General features: G+C 39.2%; 1 protein-coding gene across 3 annotated transcripts in view; it reads right to left on the bottom strand.

Moving 5' to 3' along the window:
• The window catches only part of LOC148029094 (pentatricopeptide repeat-containing protein At3g09040, mitochondrial-like), a 58,856-nt gene extending 46,306 nt beyond the window's left edge, over window positions 1-12,550 (bottom strand). For all 3 annotated transcript variants that reach the window (XM_087687851.1, XM_087687854.1, XM_087687853.1), the window contains exon 1: window positions 12,181-12,550. In XM_087687851.1, coding sequence (XP_087543977.1) covers window positions 12,181-12,282 — 102 coding nt within the window. In that variant the 5' untranslated portion in view covers window positions 12,283-12,550. The remainder of the gene's footprint in view (window positions 1-12,180) is intronic.
• Between the last annotated feature and the right edge of the window lie 4,155 nt (window positions 12,551-16,705).

Raw genomic sequence — 16,705 nt, 5'->3', positions numbered from 1 at the left:
GATCTTCCTAGGTTTATCTGGATTTTATCGTAGATTCATTCGAGATTATGCCAAAATAGTTGTTCCAATGACAGACCAACTTAAAGGGAAAGGAAAGAGCTTTAATTTGGGAACAGACCAAAATGAAAGTTTTCAAAAACTTAAGGTAGCTATTGCTACAGCTCCAGTATTATTAATAGTGGATCCCAATAAACCATTTGTGGTTGAAGCCGATGCCAGTGATAAGGCAATAGGCGCGGTCTTATTACAAGAAGGTCGACCAGTTGCTTTTGAAAGCAAGAAATTAGACCGTGCAAAACAGAATTATTTTGTTTATGAGAGGGAGCTGTATGCAATAGTACATGTAATGAAGAAATGGATGCATTATCTGTACGGTGCCAAACTTTTGATTTTATCGGATCATGAAAGCATTAAGTGGCTTAATGATCAACCGGATTTACACAAGCGTAAAGCCAGATAGGCCGAACTCCTCCAAGAGTTCGACTATGAGATAAGATATAGAAAAGGAAAGTATAATATAGTAGCTGATGCACTCAGCAAAATGCCCATCATAAATTAATTGAATTTTACTCAGTTCACTTCCAACTTGCTTGAATCTTTAAAAGAAAAATGCTAGGTTGATCCGGCATATTCCAACATATGGGAAGCAATAAAAAATGGGGATCCAAATGAAAGTGCTTCTACTGAGGAAGGAATATCTGAGGATGTTCAACAAGGAAATGGAGCATTAGGGGTTGCTCAAACCGGATTCAAGTGGAAGAATTTTACCATTGATAATGGTTATTTACTCTACAAGGGTAGGGTATGTGTCCCGAAAGATACAAAAATAAGGTACCAGATACTCTTTGAGTGTCATGATACCCCTAGCGCGGGACATCCAGGAGTTAATAAGACTTATAGTCTTATTAAAAGGCAGTTCTATTGGCCTGAAATGAATAAGGACGTCCTTGATTATGTGGTCAAATGTAATAAATGCCAGGTTAATAAAGCTGAAAGATTAAAAATGGGAGGACTTCTCCATCCACTAGAGATTCCTTCGGAAAAATGGAAGAGTATCTCCATGGATTTTATTGTTGCTTTACCCACAGAGGGGGCACGACTCTGTGTGGGTGATTGTGGATAGGTTAACCAAAATGGCTAGGTTCATTCCAACTTCAACTGATGTTAAAACACCAGAATTGGCTAGATTGTTCGTAGAGAACATATACCAATTGTATGGCCTTCCAACAAATATAGTTTCTGATCGGGATAGAAAATTTGATAGTCAATTTTAGCGTGCAGTATTTAGGAAGTTGGATACTAAACTTAGCATGAGCATGGCGGATCACCCGCAAACTGATGGGCAAACTGAAAGGGTTAACCAAATCCTTGAAGATATGCTTAGGGCATATGTAAGTAAAAGGCAAACTAATTGGGAAGAGTATCTACCGATAGCAGAGTTTGCATATAATAGTGCCAAGCACGCTTCCACTGGATATAGTCCATTTATGTTAATGTATGGGTTTCAGCCCAAAGCTCCTGCATAAGGAAAAGGTTCAGGCAGCTAAGGATTTTTTGGAGGATATGAATAATATGTTAAAATTTGCTCAAGAAAATATTAAAAAGGCTCAAAATCGAGTTAGAGCATATGCAGATCCTCACCGAAGAGACATCTCCTTTAAAGAAGGAGAATTGATCTATCTTAAGGTGCCTGAACAAACTAAAACTATGAAAAAGGGACAATGTCCAAAGCTTTCACCCAGGTATTGTGGCCCTTTCACAATACTTAAAAAGGTGGGAGAACTGGCTTACAAGCTCCAACTACCTACTGGTAGTAAAATACATCCAGTTTTTCATGTAAATAAGTTAAGGAAAAAGCTGGGTGATTTGGATAATCTAATCTTAATGATAACATTGAGGAGCTATTAGATGACCAATCTAATCCACATGAACTAGAAAGAATATTAAATGTTCGTAGTAGACGAACAAGGAATACTATTTATCAAGAATGTTTGGTTAAGTGGAAAGATTGTTCAGAAGAAAGCTCAACATGGGAGCGAGTAAGTATCTTAAAGAAAAGGTTTCCCAATTTACAATTAGACCTTCCAAGTATCGTTTTCGAGGACGAAACCGATTCTTAAGGGGAAGGAAATGTTATATTTATAAGGTAAATTAAGGGAAACATGCACGAGGCATGACCGTCCGGGGCCTTGGGCGCTCGAACGGGGTTTAGGGAAGCCTAGAAGTAAAGAGAGTCCAAGAATAGTAGGACTCACCAAGATTTGACGGCTAGCAATCGGATCACGATGAGGGTGGCCAGCAATTAACTAGGCAAGGCTGGGAGGTGAAACGCATCTCATGCCCTTTGAGTATTGAACTGTATTCCTCAAGAATTCTGCTTCATCTTCTGAGTCGCCTGACACCCCTAAAGCTCAAAATTGAGAACAATATATCAAGTGCAATCCCATGCCACATCGTGGTCAATGAGATGAGTCCAATGCTCAAATGCGATGAAAAAATGTTGTAACTAAGAGTGGAACTCAGGAAGCAATCCCTACATTAACTCAACATTGGTTGTAGCATTGCGAGCTCTCCATTGACGCATGTGGTCAAGGCAAGCAAGTCAAGGGTCCAACATAGGCTCTAGACCCATGACTAGGTCCCAAAGACCCTGAGATTCAAGCACTTGTTGCATGAAGTTTAACCAAGTGGTGAGATTAGACTCATTAAAACAAGTATTGTCCACAAAGGCATTCTTGATTGTAGCAGTAGAAGTGGTAGTGTCATAAAGGATGGGAAAGGTGGACAGGGTAGGGGAGTGGAGTACACTTAAGAATTAATCCCAAAATGCCCACCATGTATGTGTGAAGTGTACACAGTAGATCCAAGGGTGGGAATGGACTGACTAGGCATGGATATGGTGACCATATGAGTAGTCCATTGAGAAAGGATAGGGACACATGGGACAGAGGATGGAAATCCTTGCGTGGGAGTGGCCCGTGGAGTAACGGCATACCATAAGCAAAGGATGGAAAGCCCTATATCTAAGGGGCCAATAGATGGGGAGGTGAGTGTCTAAGGGAAGTGAGGGGGATACCCATCACCATCATCCCAAGGCAAACAAATGTGCACACTTGTAGATGTGAGCAAGGCACAGTGTTAAAGAATGGTGTTCCCCCTAACGATGTACTATGGCACAAAGAGGTAGTGGAGTGAGGGTAGGCAGAATATGATGTGCAGAAATAGAAAGTGCTAGGAGCAAAGATGGAGCATCCAACTCCTAGTATGTTGGATGTGAAAGTAGAGTACAATCTGAGGTATAGAAATTAAGAAGAGAGAAAATCCAGGTGTGGATCAAAAGAGGGTGGAATGAAAGGGATTTGAGAAGGTTAATCTACATGCTCAAATGAAACAAAAGATGTAGATATACCTGATGAAAGATGTCTACTTTAAGAGTCCCCTCTATCAAAGTTTAAATACTAGAAATATTATAAATCCTACACACCAAAAGAATAAGAGAGGATTTTGATTCATATGACTCAAAGGGATTGTACAACGAACCTACCACTAGGCTTGGCTGAGATAAAGAAGATGGGTCACCAGGGGTCCCAAATGCCATATATTCTCCATGATCAAAGATGTGTCCCTTTGCAATATTTCTTTATCTTTTATTACAAATGGATGAATACAATTGAGATTCTTTGATCTCATCCGCTAATCTAAGTGTCACTTGCTATCAAAACTAACCAAAAAGCCTCCAAATCAATTTACCCCTTAGTTTACTAGGGATTGGCCTTCACCCAGCTCCTTGAAAGACAAACTCAACCCCAAATCTGATATTGGCCAGCTGGCCTCTTGAATCTCCCTGAAATTCCTCAATTTCAACTGTTAGAATTTTTAAGTCCTAGGCCCTTAATTTTGAGCACACATCCCGAGGTGGTAATCAAACCTTGTACAACAAAGATTTTCCAATATCTCCACATTTGATGACTCACATGGCTTGATTTTGCTGAGATAACACAATAGATGGCTAGGCCATGAGAGAGAATGATGTAGAGAGAGAAATTTCAAAGTTTCATCGTCACGCGAAAGGCTCAAATATTATTGCTGCCCTACTCAAACAGCTAGAGAAGTTGTCACCTACAGGTTAGGACTACCAGAAAGGCTGTTGTCCCCTCCTATATGTTGTCAACTGCACCAGAAGGACCTTCTTGCTCCTAGAGGGCTCCAAATAGCTGTCACCTTTTGTAGGGCTAATCCCTAATGGTTGTAAATCACATCAGTAGCATCTCCTTACTCTCTAACAATCTCCTCCTCTCTTACAATGCTGGAATAGACTTCCACTAGCCCCAAAAACTTTTTTCCTCACTTGCATAGGCAAGTTTTGCTAGATGGCAGCCTTCTAATCCCATTTTTCAATATTATCTAGCTTATTAAATTAATATGTAGAATATTAATTCTGAAAATTAATAAAATAATTATTCCAATGCCCAAAAAAATAATTCCACTAGCCAATAATTAGATTGGCTAGGCCAATTTGTCTCCCAAGTGTCCTTGAGCAGTTTTTGATCCCTAGACTAGTATTAATTAATTAATTAATGCCTAGTCTCTAATGTCACCACTAATATTAATGGCCAATAAATTGGTCTAGACCCAAATCTGATACCAGGTACCACCTAGTACCTGTCAAACATAACTTATTACGACTTTTGCCTTTGGCAGTAACTGATATCTCAAGGTCCTGGTCTCACACTTTGAAATAATTGACTTGCACCTCACATGTGCAAATCACATCAACACATTTGATTAACTTTTAATCAAATGCTAAGCAAAGCAATAAAATTTCATGTTCTCGTGATAGACCGCCCCCTTGAAATGCTCACAATCATCCTCGATTGCACTGCAATGTGCCAAGGCACCCATTGCCACTACTGAAAATATATGCTAGCATCGTAGTCAAACAACATGTGCACCTATTGATTAACCATGCTTATACCCTCTACATGTCTAAAATCCTAGTTACTTAATCAAGTTATAATCCATACACATGAATCATAATCACTATTAGAACCATGAGGGATGCATCCACATGCCATAACCCAATATTGTTTTGACCACCAAGGCATTGTTATGCATGAATTGAGCATTAACAACATCTCGTAACAATGATGCACCACATAATAATCATGTAAACCATACATCAGCTGTTGCAAACCACATGTAACTCATGCAAATGTACTTCTCTTATATCATTTATTGCAAATATACATTGCATACCTTCCATGTATCCCATACATGTCTTGCAAATGTACATCACATCCAAAACATTTCATGTATTCCATACATGCTAGCAACGTTGCAAATATATAGTTTCAAAGCCTGGGTGCAAACCATATATATCTACATAGCAACTCACAATGACTAGTGCACTCAATAGTGATCCCAATGGCAGAAATATTGCCAGCATACAAAACCTTGGATTCAAACTAAGTACAATTTAAGACCCACTATAAAACCAAGCTGTCCATCACTAGGGGAGTGGAGATGCAACCTTTCCCTTAAGCGTCACGCAATACTTTGGATCTTCCATGCTCTATTGAACCTCAAAGAGCCCAATCCAAAATCGGCTATAACTGAAACACATTAAGGTAGATTGCATCACTCAAAATGATTTGCCACATCACCCTCTTCCATCCAATTGCATTCTTTCATAGGTGAAACAATATTGAAGCTTCACCAAGAAGCACATGGAAACTTCACCTATAACTTTGCTTGCCTCAAAACCTCCAGTAGGTCCTAGTCCCTCTTTCCTCGTGAGCATTGCAATTCTTTATACTTTCACATTGTTGCAATTCCAACTTAACTAATATGCAACATTGCATCGAGTTGACTAGCCCCTCATATGTACCTAATATGCTAGGAGCACCAGATGCGTTAGGCACCATTCTTATTTGCATACTTTGGATCATTGCAACGTGACTCTACCTAGGAATTTGAATGCTACCAGCCGTACCAAGATACATTTTCCCATACATTGCATGCATTAATGGTTGCATTTTTCCTCATACAAGCATTACTAGCTGCATTTTTCCTCATAACCAGCACTATATGAAGCATTTGCATAACCAAGGTTCAACATTAATACCATGAGTCTCAAACACAATGAGCTGCATATATGCATTGTCAAACTTACCACTTTATGCCCCAACATCATGCCAATATTGTTATACATGGGGTTATGCATATTACCAATCGTACCTAAATACATTGGGCCTTGCACACCACACATTGGTTGATGCATACCATAAGGAGTTGTGCCATACATCTCCATATGCAGTCCTTAACCCACCATAGCATGGAAACTAGTGCCACCACTGAAGTACCATGGCTGCCCCATAATTACATGCATGCCTTGCGTCCAAAAAACATTGAATTGTCACTTTCAAATTGGCCTTGCGTAAGCATCAATTGCCCCACTGGCATCATTTGCTTATGCTCATTGCCCACATTTGGAACATCATGTTGCTGTATTGGCTCTTTCTTCGAAGCATATTGCTGTCCCAAAGCTCTTGAAGACAATTTTCTCTTCTTGCCTTTGCTGCCCCCTTTTAAGGATTACAAAAAGTGTATGAATTGAGGATCATTTGCCAATTGCACAAACATTTCAGCTGCTGTCCTTAACTGATCTTTAAACTAGTCATGAAATTCCTCTTCCTCTTGCTAGTCATCATCTTCAAGAGACCTAGAAGGACCCGCCTCTTATCCAATTCCCTCGTTCTCAGCTTGCTATCCATGCTACGTGCCTTATCCAAGATCAGGCATTCATTTCCCTCAACACTTTGTGAATTTTCAGATTGAGAGACATCATCCCTACTTGATCCATCTCATTATCTAATGACATTCTTGCTATAATGCTCAGCTGAATATAATTTCAGCACTAGAACAAAGCTTGACATTTATTCAAGTGCCTTGGGCCCACCAACTAGAGAGAATTGATGGTATCCCAGCAATAAAACCTTGAAACCAGCCTTCCTTCTTGAAGAGGATAGTAAAACCTGATCAAGCACTTAATTACAGCAATTAACAAATGAACATAATCTGAAATGCACACTTTACCATAACATTCTTGGACATTGAACAACCTATTGCCCCAAAACTAGCGCCCCTTTGCAGTATTTTTTTATCTTTTATTGCAAATGGATGGAGTACAACTAAGATTCTTTAATCTCATTCACTAATCTAGGTGCTACTTACTGTTAAGACTAACCAACAAGCCTCCAAATCAATTTGCCCCTTGGTTTGCTTTGGAATTCGCCTTCAACATGCTCCTTGAAATACAAATTCCACCCCAAATCTAATATTGATTGGCTAACCTCTTAAATCTCCCTGAAATTCCTCAATTTCAACTGCTGAAATTCAAGTACTAGGCCCTCAATTTTGAGCACACATCCTGAGGTGCCTATCAAACCCTAATTTTTGTTGTAAGTTAGGGTTTATAGCAAAAATTTTCCAATATCTCCACCTTCGATGACCCAAATGGCTAGATTTTGCTATAATAACATGAGAGATGGTTAGGGCATGAGAGAGAATGCTGTAGAGAGAGAGATTTCAAAGTTTCATGGCGAGAAAGGTTGAACTATTGCTGTTGCCCTGCTCAAACAGCCATGGAAGTTATCACACCTACAACTTAGGATCACCAAAAAGGTTGTTGCCCCTCCACCAGTATGCTATCATCTGCACCAACACGACCTTCCTACCCCTAGAGGGCTCCAAACTACTCTCAGCTGCAATAGGGCTAGCCCCTACTGGCTGCAAATCACATCATTAACATCTCCTCGCTCTCTAACAACCTCCTTCTCTCTCACAAATGTTGGAATAGACCTCCACCAATCCCAAAAACGTTTTTTCCCACTTACATAGGTAAGTTTTGCCAAGTGGCAACCTTCCAATCCCATTTTTCAATATTATCCAACTTATTAAATTAATATGTAGAATATTAATTCTGAAAATTAATATAATAATTATTCTAGCACCCAAAAAAATTATTCCACTAGCCAATAATTAAATTAGCTAGACCAATTTATCTCCCAAGTGTCCTTGAGCAATTATTGATCCCTAGACTAACATTGATTAATTAATGAATGCCTAGTCTTTAATGTCACCACTAACATTAGTAGCCAAAATTTTGATCTTAGCCTAAATCTAATACCAAGTACCACCTAGTGCCTATCAGACATAACTTATTGCAATCTTTGCCTTTGGCACCAACTGATATCTCAAGGTTCTGGGTCCCACACTATGAAATAATTGCCTTGCACCTTACATGTGCAAGTCACATTAGCACATTTGATTAACTTTTAATTAAATGTTAAGCAAAGCAATAAAATTTTACATCCTCATGACAACCTGTCTATTTATAGATGCAAAAGGACTCTCCCAAATTAGGATTTCATATGTGGGACACAAGAACTCTTTAGAACTGCTCCATGTTTAATGAAACTCTTCAATCCCGTCAAGCCATTTATCCTGAGTATTTGATCAAGTGAAAAAATCACCTAGAGATAGAGGCTACTTGGGAGTCGCAATGTTCATTGAAGAGTCATTTTCCTCACTTCCTTCTTGAGAATATTGTCGAGAACAGCAATCATTCATGAGTGGGGAAGTATTACATCCTTAGACATCCAAATGTGTTATGCTAGTAGCATTAATCACAATGGTCCGAAGTGGCTTAGTGCGAATTGCACAAAGGGCACTTTCGGGTTTGGGTAGTTAAGTCCTATTTATAGGACTCAAGGCCCTATTTTACACATCATTTTGTGATCATCACTCTTGAACTCTTGGTCCATTGGTCAATACATCTGTACACTGAGATGGTATGGGTGTTGAGAAACCACTTCTTTAGTTCACCCACTTCAATTAGGATTTTGCATTGTCAGTCCCAAAAAGGGCTGGTGTCCTCATTTTGGTCACTTTTTCAGTGGGCACCAACTCAGTGGTGCGCCACCCTAGAAAGCTTATGTCTATAAATAGGCTATCACTTCATTCATTATTCACCTTCAATTATTCTCCACCACTCTTCCTTCGTCATTAGACACCCTCCCCTTCTCTCTCCAATCCTTTCATCGCCCTCATACTTCTTCCAATGGACATTGCGGTTCATGGTTTGTGGCTACCTACTCCATCTTCATCCTCCACTTCAAGTGCCCATCCTCCACTTCGAGTGTCCTATTCCACATCATCAAGCCTTTGCATTTTGGAGCTTCCCTCTATTTGGCGTCAACAATCATACATTGGTGTCAACTTTTTCTCCCTTCAAGCATCATTCATTCTTGCATTTGGTTGTCTAGAGGCCTTTCCCTATTAGCAGATATATCAGCTCATGTGTGAGTTTGTGCATGTAGAGGCTAGGCACATTATTTAGGATATTTAAGGCATTTTTTATGGCCTTCATTTTAGTCATATTTAGCATTTATTGCTGGCCGACCTGATTATATTGAGGACATATTTTTGTCCCATATATTCAGGCTCCTCCTCCTCACTCAGTCACTCATCTGCCATCACACGTGTGGAGACTCCCTGGAGAGAGGTGCCAATGCCAGTGCCCACGCACCGAGTGACTCACTATTGTATGCAACTATCTCGTATTGGATATATGGATTCCATTTTCCGAGCATCTATCTGAGTTCTCATCTCTATTGTGCTCTTCAGTGTCCTTTCCTTCCCTTTCTCTTTTGTCTTGTGTTTCAATAGTTTATTACAACATATGTTTACACTTCCATTGTTGCTCCACTTCTGACATTCCCTTGTCTCGCATCATCATTCCCAGCTTGGCATTAGCACTCTCCTTCCTGGCGTCAATGTTCACGCACTTGGCATTAACATCTTGAGCCCTGGTATTTGCATTTTGCAACCTGGGAACATCCTCTATATCTAGCGTCAATATTTGGGCTGCTCTCCCTGCGTTCGCTGCCCAGGCCATCTTCCCACCATTCGAGGACTGCAATTCACTCCCTCAATAGCTAGTGATCATCTTCCTTGTTTCCAATGGCATCTGAGAACTGCAATTCACTCCCTTGACAACTGTACTTCACCTTCCAATGGTTACCCCGATAGCCCGTTGCCCAAAGGACTACGTTTTGCTCCGTTCACCATGCAAATTCTCCACAAGTGCTGCTGCCTAAGTCAAACAGGACAATGGAATCATCTTCTAAGCTTTGGCTCTACTGTATTAGCTTTTCTTCATAACATGATTCAGTGCATCATCACTGTGTTTTTATGTTTCTAAGTTTCTATTTCCTCTTGTTGTTTGCCGTACACTTCATGTTTCTCCCTGCAAACCCTATTATCTCTCTCATCTCTTAGTCATTTTTTTGGCAGTGGGCTGGTGGTATGGGATGCCAACCCTTGGGATGAGATTGTGACCCAAAGTGCTAGCTCCTAGGCTCAAGGATGGGTTTGGCTCTATGGCCAGGAGGTGAGTTTGATATCTAGTCCCTTTTATTTGTGGATATGACTTGTGTCATGTCTCATGTACAGGCTCGATCCTAGGGGGACGTCGTGGCAGCATTAAATGCAGCCTTAGGAGCAAGTCAGCCAAATTTGCAACAACAATATGCAACAATTGGCCATTATTCAATGCACTTAGCCATTTGTAGCTGATCCTAGTCATTGACAGACATCTTATCTTGCAAATTTCAGCTCTCTCCATAAAGTTTGCATTGTGAAGGGCAGAGAAATGAAATCCTCCGAGCAAGGGGATGTTGGATAAGACACCCATTGAATGGGGACAGCAGTGAAGGGAGCGAACCACACACCTCAGTAGCTATTGATGATGAAAAAGTGACCTCCAAGGGCAGAAGCAGCAAAACATAGATGGAAACTGACTGGCAACACCTCCGTGAGATGGTTGACTGTGCCAAATCATGGGTGACAGACTGCAGCAAATGGGTGGCAGCCACCCAGTGGGTAGAAGATGAAAACACAGCTCCGAAATGTGAGAAACTGCATGGCAACTGCAGCAGCAACTGGGTGACAGCCTCCACATGGTGAAAACCCTGAAAATGCGGATGGCAAGCAGTTCAAGAGTGTTGGCTGGCAGCTAGCCACTCTCTGCAGCAGCCAGCAAGTCTGGGCAGCAACTCCAAGAAGGGTGGCATCCATTAGGTACCTTGAAAATTAAAGCTGATGGAGAAAAGGAGTTATCTTTCAGAATGATCTAAGAATCAGTGGTCACAACATGCACTTTTATGGGGGGATCTTGACGCTTTGTCTTACAGTGCACAAATAAAGCCCTTTCAACATAAATAAAGATTTTGGGGCTGTTTTTAAGAAGAAAAATTAGGCAATAATGCAAGATGATTAAATGTTAACACCAGTCTTGATTTGGTATCTCAACACAACTAGCTTCTTTCTTGGCAAAAAATGAATTTTGTCAGCATGCATGACTCAAGACAAGAAGCTTGGGACAATGACAAATTTTGAAGCTACATGTTGCAATAGTCACCTTGCTAGCTTTTAGCGCTTATGCTCACCTTCTTCACATCCTTGGTAAGTATTCTTACTTCTCCCCTACAATAAAAACCAGCAACATGTGCTCTACATGGAGTTCCTGATTGCATGTGTCAAAAAGTTGTTCCAGTTGCATGTGTCAAAAAATTGTATATCGATGTGTGGCTCCATGGAGGTGCCTAACCAATGATCATTTCCTGCTCTTTGGTCCCTTTACCAAAACGTTATGAGCCTTTGCCATCTATCATGATGATGAAGCATGCGGTTGCCAATGGTTTTTCCTCCTCCTACCAGGGCAGATGAGTTGGAAGATAGTATGTTTCACATTACTCGAGGATGAATACTTATTCTACTGTTCCTTTCAGCAACTGCTTGGAAGTTAATGCGCAATGTCCAGGGCCCCATTAATATGATGTATTTATGATAAGTTGTCTTCTTGCCTTGCGCAAGTCCTTGTGAATCTGTGATTACATCATCTTATTTGCCTTTTACATTGGATTAAACATGCATTGACTCTTTTTTGTACTCTGCTTATTCGTATTAGATTAAACATGCATTAACTGTTCGTTGTACTGTATGTGAAAACAAAGCATGCATTGACTCTTTTCTGTAATCTATGAGCAGTTAACCACGCAGGTAATGAAGCTCTTCGAAAAAACAAAAAATTGGAAGGCCGAGGTTATGACTGATAACCTGCCAAGTGAGCTTTTGTTGGTTCACGGGAGGGAGACTTGGATTTTCACATTTTCTTTGAACTGTTGAAGACCAGAAGGAGCGGCGGCCCAGGGGAGTCATTGGAAGGAAGGTGGACTTCGGTCCATAAGAAGGAGCCTCCCGAGTGGTTCAGCCACGAGAAACCTCTGCTGTTGAGCACCATCAACGGGCTCATCCTGGAGGATACGAACAACATCAACCAAAGAATCGCCTGCTGCGAAGTGTTTATTTGGCAGGAATGGCATGTGCTGCAGGGCAGTTCTGAGAAAGGTTTTCAAGAGAGTGTGCCTGAAGACTTCATCTTCTCGCAATTCGTCCCATTGGGTAAAGGGGCCAATAACTGGAAAAGGAAAACACATCCCACCCCAATTGAATGACAATTTTCCAAGAAAGATGTGGCTTTTTTAGTTACTTAACAATATAATGTAAATATTTTAAAATTACAGATGAGTTTAACTTTAGTCAAACAATTGAGCCATATAAAATTTTTTATATCTTAGATTTTGTAAAACCCTAAAACAATGCATCCTCGAGTGTCATTCTATTAGCTCCTCAGTGCCTCTCTTTTATAAATCTTTAATTTGTAACTAAAGTTATTTGATAAAAATGTCAAAATATCTCAAAAAATTTTAAGAAAAAAAAGAGTTTTTTCTTGAAGGATGAGTTGGGTTATATTTATCCTCTCTCTCTCTCTCTACATGCACACATACACTCTTCGTCACTCTCTGTTTTTAATTGAACTTAAGATATATGATCATAAAAAGAAGAAAGGTAAGTCACACACACACACACACACACACACACTCTCTCTCTCTCTCTCTCTCTGTGTGGTGCGCAAATCGGATGTATGCGTACGTAGCGAGCACGGGAAGGTCCCCAAGAACAAAGAACTCTACTTTAAGCTCAAAAATCAAGAGAATAGACTTGCACGACATGAGGCAAAAAGACCAATTGGGTACAATGTCTCCCCATGCCTCGTGTGAGCACACCACAAAGCATGTATTTATTAATTTATTCATCTCAAAGCTAAAAAATAGCCCAATTTTACAATTAGCATGCTTTAGCTTTTCTGTTTGCTTTTGTCCAAATAAAGAATAAAGCGGTTGGGCGGCCCAAAAGTCGGGCAGTGCCCAAATACAATGTACAATAATGAATATTTAGACCGTGCACCTATGCGCATACAAAATAATAGATATATATCAAGCGCTTCAATAAATAAGCACGTTTAAATAAATATTAGTGCCACGCCTTTAATGATAAGGCGCGCATCCATAAAAAATGATAATTTCTTCTAAATAACTTGAATACACGCTATCGCCCAGTGCTTCCCAACGCCACCGTCGCCTACTCTACATATCAACTGAAGCATTCAGAATTGTTAGAAAATAATAAAATTAAACCAACAAAAGTGAATATATACCAATCTTCAGCTATCAAATAAATAAATAGGTTGAAACTCTGTCCTAACCTTAATTTAATACGAGTGCGCACTCTAAACTCATAAATATCCATTAATTTAAATAAGTATTTTGTGGAATCACCCGCTATAGAATCACCCACTTGCACATTAAATTAACATGACGCCCGAAAAGGACAAGCGTCCCCGTCAACTTTTCGCACAAAGAATCCACTTTGTGTACGAGCCCCGACAAATAAATATAGTTTTACCAAATCCACCGTGGAATATGTCTCCTAGCATCATACCCCCGGGTTGGAATAGCAATTGTCATCAATTGCTATTAGCTCAATGTGGAGTGAGCAGTAAAGGGTAAGCACTTAGGTCACGAGCGTGCATCCATTGGGCCTCTTCAACATGGTGATTTTTTAACTTTACCAAATATCTAGAATATCTGTGGTGGCCAGTTCTACTGGTCATATAATCAATGTCTAAAATAGTTTTAGGTTTAAGGATTTCAGTTTCTTCTTCTAACAAAGGAGGATTTTCATTGATAAGGTGGACATGTAATTGACCTTTAAAAGGTCGTAGCAAACTGATATGAAAAGTATTGTGGATTTTTCAGTGTTGTGATAGTTTTAATTTAAATGCATTGTCATTGATTTTGTGAATGCTTTTGAAAGGTCCATAAAATCTAGGGGCTAACTTTACAACAGGGTGTTTCTCAACACTTTGTAATCTTCTTTTTTTAATGTGTAACCAAATATGATCATCAACTATAAAACTTATAGCTTTTCTTTTCTTATTAGCTTGTTTTATGTATGATTGTTGGGCTTTCGCAACTTTAACTTTGTTTGACAATGAGGTAAGAGGTGTAGGCAATCTATATCCATAAATGATTTCAAAATGTGCTTTCCGTGTAGCTATATGTGGGGTGTTATATTGTATGCAAACTGAAGTAAATACAAGTGTGTATCCCATGTTTATGGTTTTAAAATTATGTATGCATGCAAAAGATCCAAAATTGTATTGTTTGTAGCTTCTATTTGCCCATTTGTTTCAGGATGAAATGAAGATGAAAAATCAATCTTTGTACCTAAATTAGCAAACAAAGTAGTCCAAAAATTATTGCAGAATCTAGAATCACGATTAGAAATAATACTTTTTGGCAAACCATGATTAGTGAAAACAGCTTTCAAAAACAACTGAGTAGCTTGAAATGCAGTTAACATTTTCTTGCATTGAATGAAATATGCTTGTTTGCTAAATCGATCTACAATGGTCTAAATTATATCATGATTAGCTTAAGTGTTAGATAAACCAGTAATAAAATCCATTGAAATATATTCCCATGGTCGTTCTGGAATTGGTAAAGGCATTAACAAACCGTATTGCTTAACATGGTATTGCTTAACTTTTTGACAAATTAAACATTTAGATACAAAGTTAAAAACATCAAATTACATCTGTGTCCAGCAAAAATCTTCAACCAATGTACGTAAAGTGAAAATAATGCCTCTATGGCCTTGATATGGGGGACAATGAATTTCGTGCAACACAAATTATCTAAATGGAACAGTTACACATAACATTTTCTCATAAAACACAAATCCATTAGCATAAGACAATGAATCAATTGGTATCTAGTTATTTGTAATTAATTTATTCCAATCAGCTTGAAAATTGGGGTCTTGATCATAGGTATCCTTCATATGAATAAGGGAATCAAAAGATATGACAGAGATATTATGAATAGTTGGTCTTCTACTCAAGGCATCAGCAACAACATTTTCTTTTCTAGGTTGATATTGGATAAGTGGATGGAAACTTTGAATAAAAGCAGCCCATTCAATATGACAGTCAGAGATTTGTGGCTGATTAAGGAGATGTTTGATACTTTGTTGAATCAGTTTTGATCATGAATTCAGATCCCATTAAATAGTGTTTCCATTGTCGTAAAGCTTGTACTACTATTAGCAATTCTTTATCATAGGTAAAATACTTAAGTTCAAAGGGTTTAAGTTTGCAGCTAGAGTAGGCTATGAGATGTGAATCTTGCATAAGGACAGCTCCCATTGGTGCGCGAATCGGATGCCGTATGCGTACGTAGCGAGCGCTGGAAGGTCCCCAAGAACAAAGAACTCTACTTTTTGCTCAAAAACCAAGAGAGTAGACTTGCACGACATGAAGCAAGAAGACCAATTGGGTACAATCTCCCCCCATGCCTTGTGTGAGCACTCCACAAAGTATGTATTTAATATATTATTCATCTCCAAGCTTAAAAATAGCCCAAATTTACAATTAGCGGGCTTTAGCTTTTGTGTTTGCTTTTGTCCAAATAAATAATAAAGCGGTTGGGCGTCCCAAGAGTCGGACTGTGCCCAAATACAATGTCTAATAATGAATATTTAAATCGTGTGTCCATGTGCATACAAAATAATAAATATATATCAAGTGCTTCAATAAATAAATGTATCAAAATAAATATTGGCGCCATGCCTAAGACATGCGCCCATAAAAAATTATAATTTCTTCTAAATAACTTGAATACACGCTATCGCCCAGTGCTTCCCAACGCCACCGTCGCTTGCTCTACACATCAACTGAAGCATTCACAATTGTTAGAAAATAATAAAATTAAACCGATAAAAGTGAATACCTAGTAGTCTTCAACTACCAAATAAATAAATAGGTTAGAACTCTGTCTTGATCTTAATTTAATACGAGTGCACGCTCTAATTTATAAACGTCCATTAATTAAATATATATTTTGCGGAATCACCCGCTATGGAATCATCCATTTGCACATTAAATTAACATGACGCCCGAAAAGGACAGGCGTCTCCATCAACTTTTCACATAAGGAATCCACCTTGTGTACGAGCCCCGATAAATAAATATAATTTTATGAAATCCATTGCAAAATCTCACGGAATCCATCGTGGAATATGCCTCCTGGCATCATACCCTCGGGGTGGGATAGCAATTGTCCTCAATTGCTATTAGCTCAATGTGGAGCGAGCAGTGAGGGAAAAGCACTTAGGTCATGAGCGTGCATCCATTGAGCCTCTTCAATAGGATGATTTTTAAATTTCACCAAAAATCTAG

This window comes from Lygodium microphyllum, chromosome 11 (assembly GCF_053477565.2).
Source record: "Lygodium microphyllum isolate KBCC chromosome 11, Lygodium_microphyllum_v1.1.10, whole genome shotgun sequence".
Lineage (NCBI taxonomy): Eukaryota > Viridiplantae > Streptophyta > Polypodiopsida > Schizaeales > Lygodiaceae > Lygodium > Lygodium microphyllum.
Note: the sequence above shows the minus strand (reverse complement) of the source record. Positions and strands in the feature narration are given on the sequence as shown.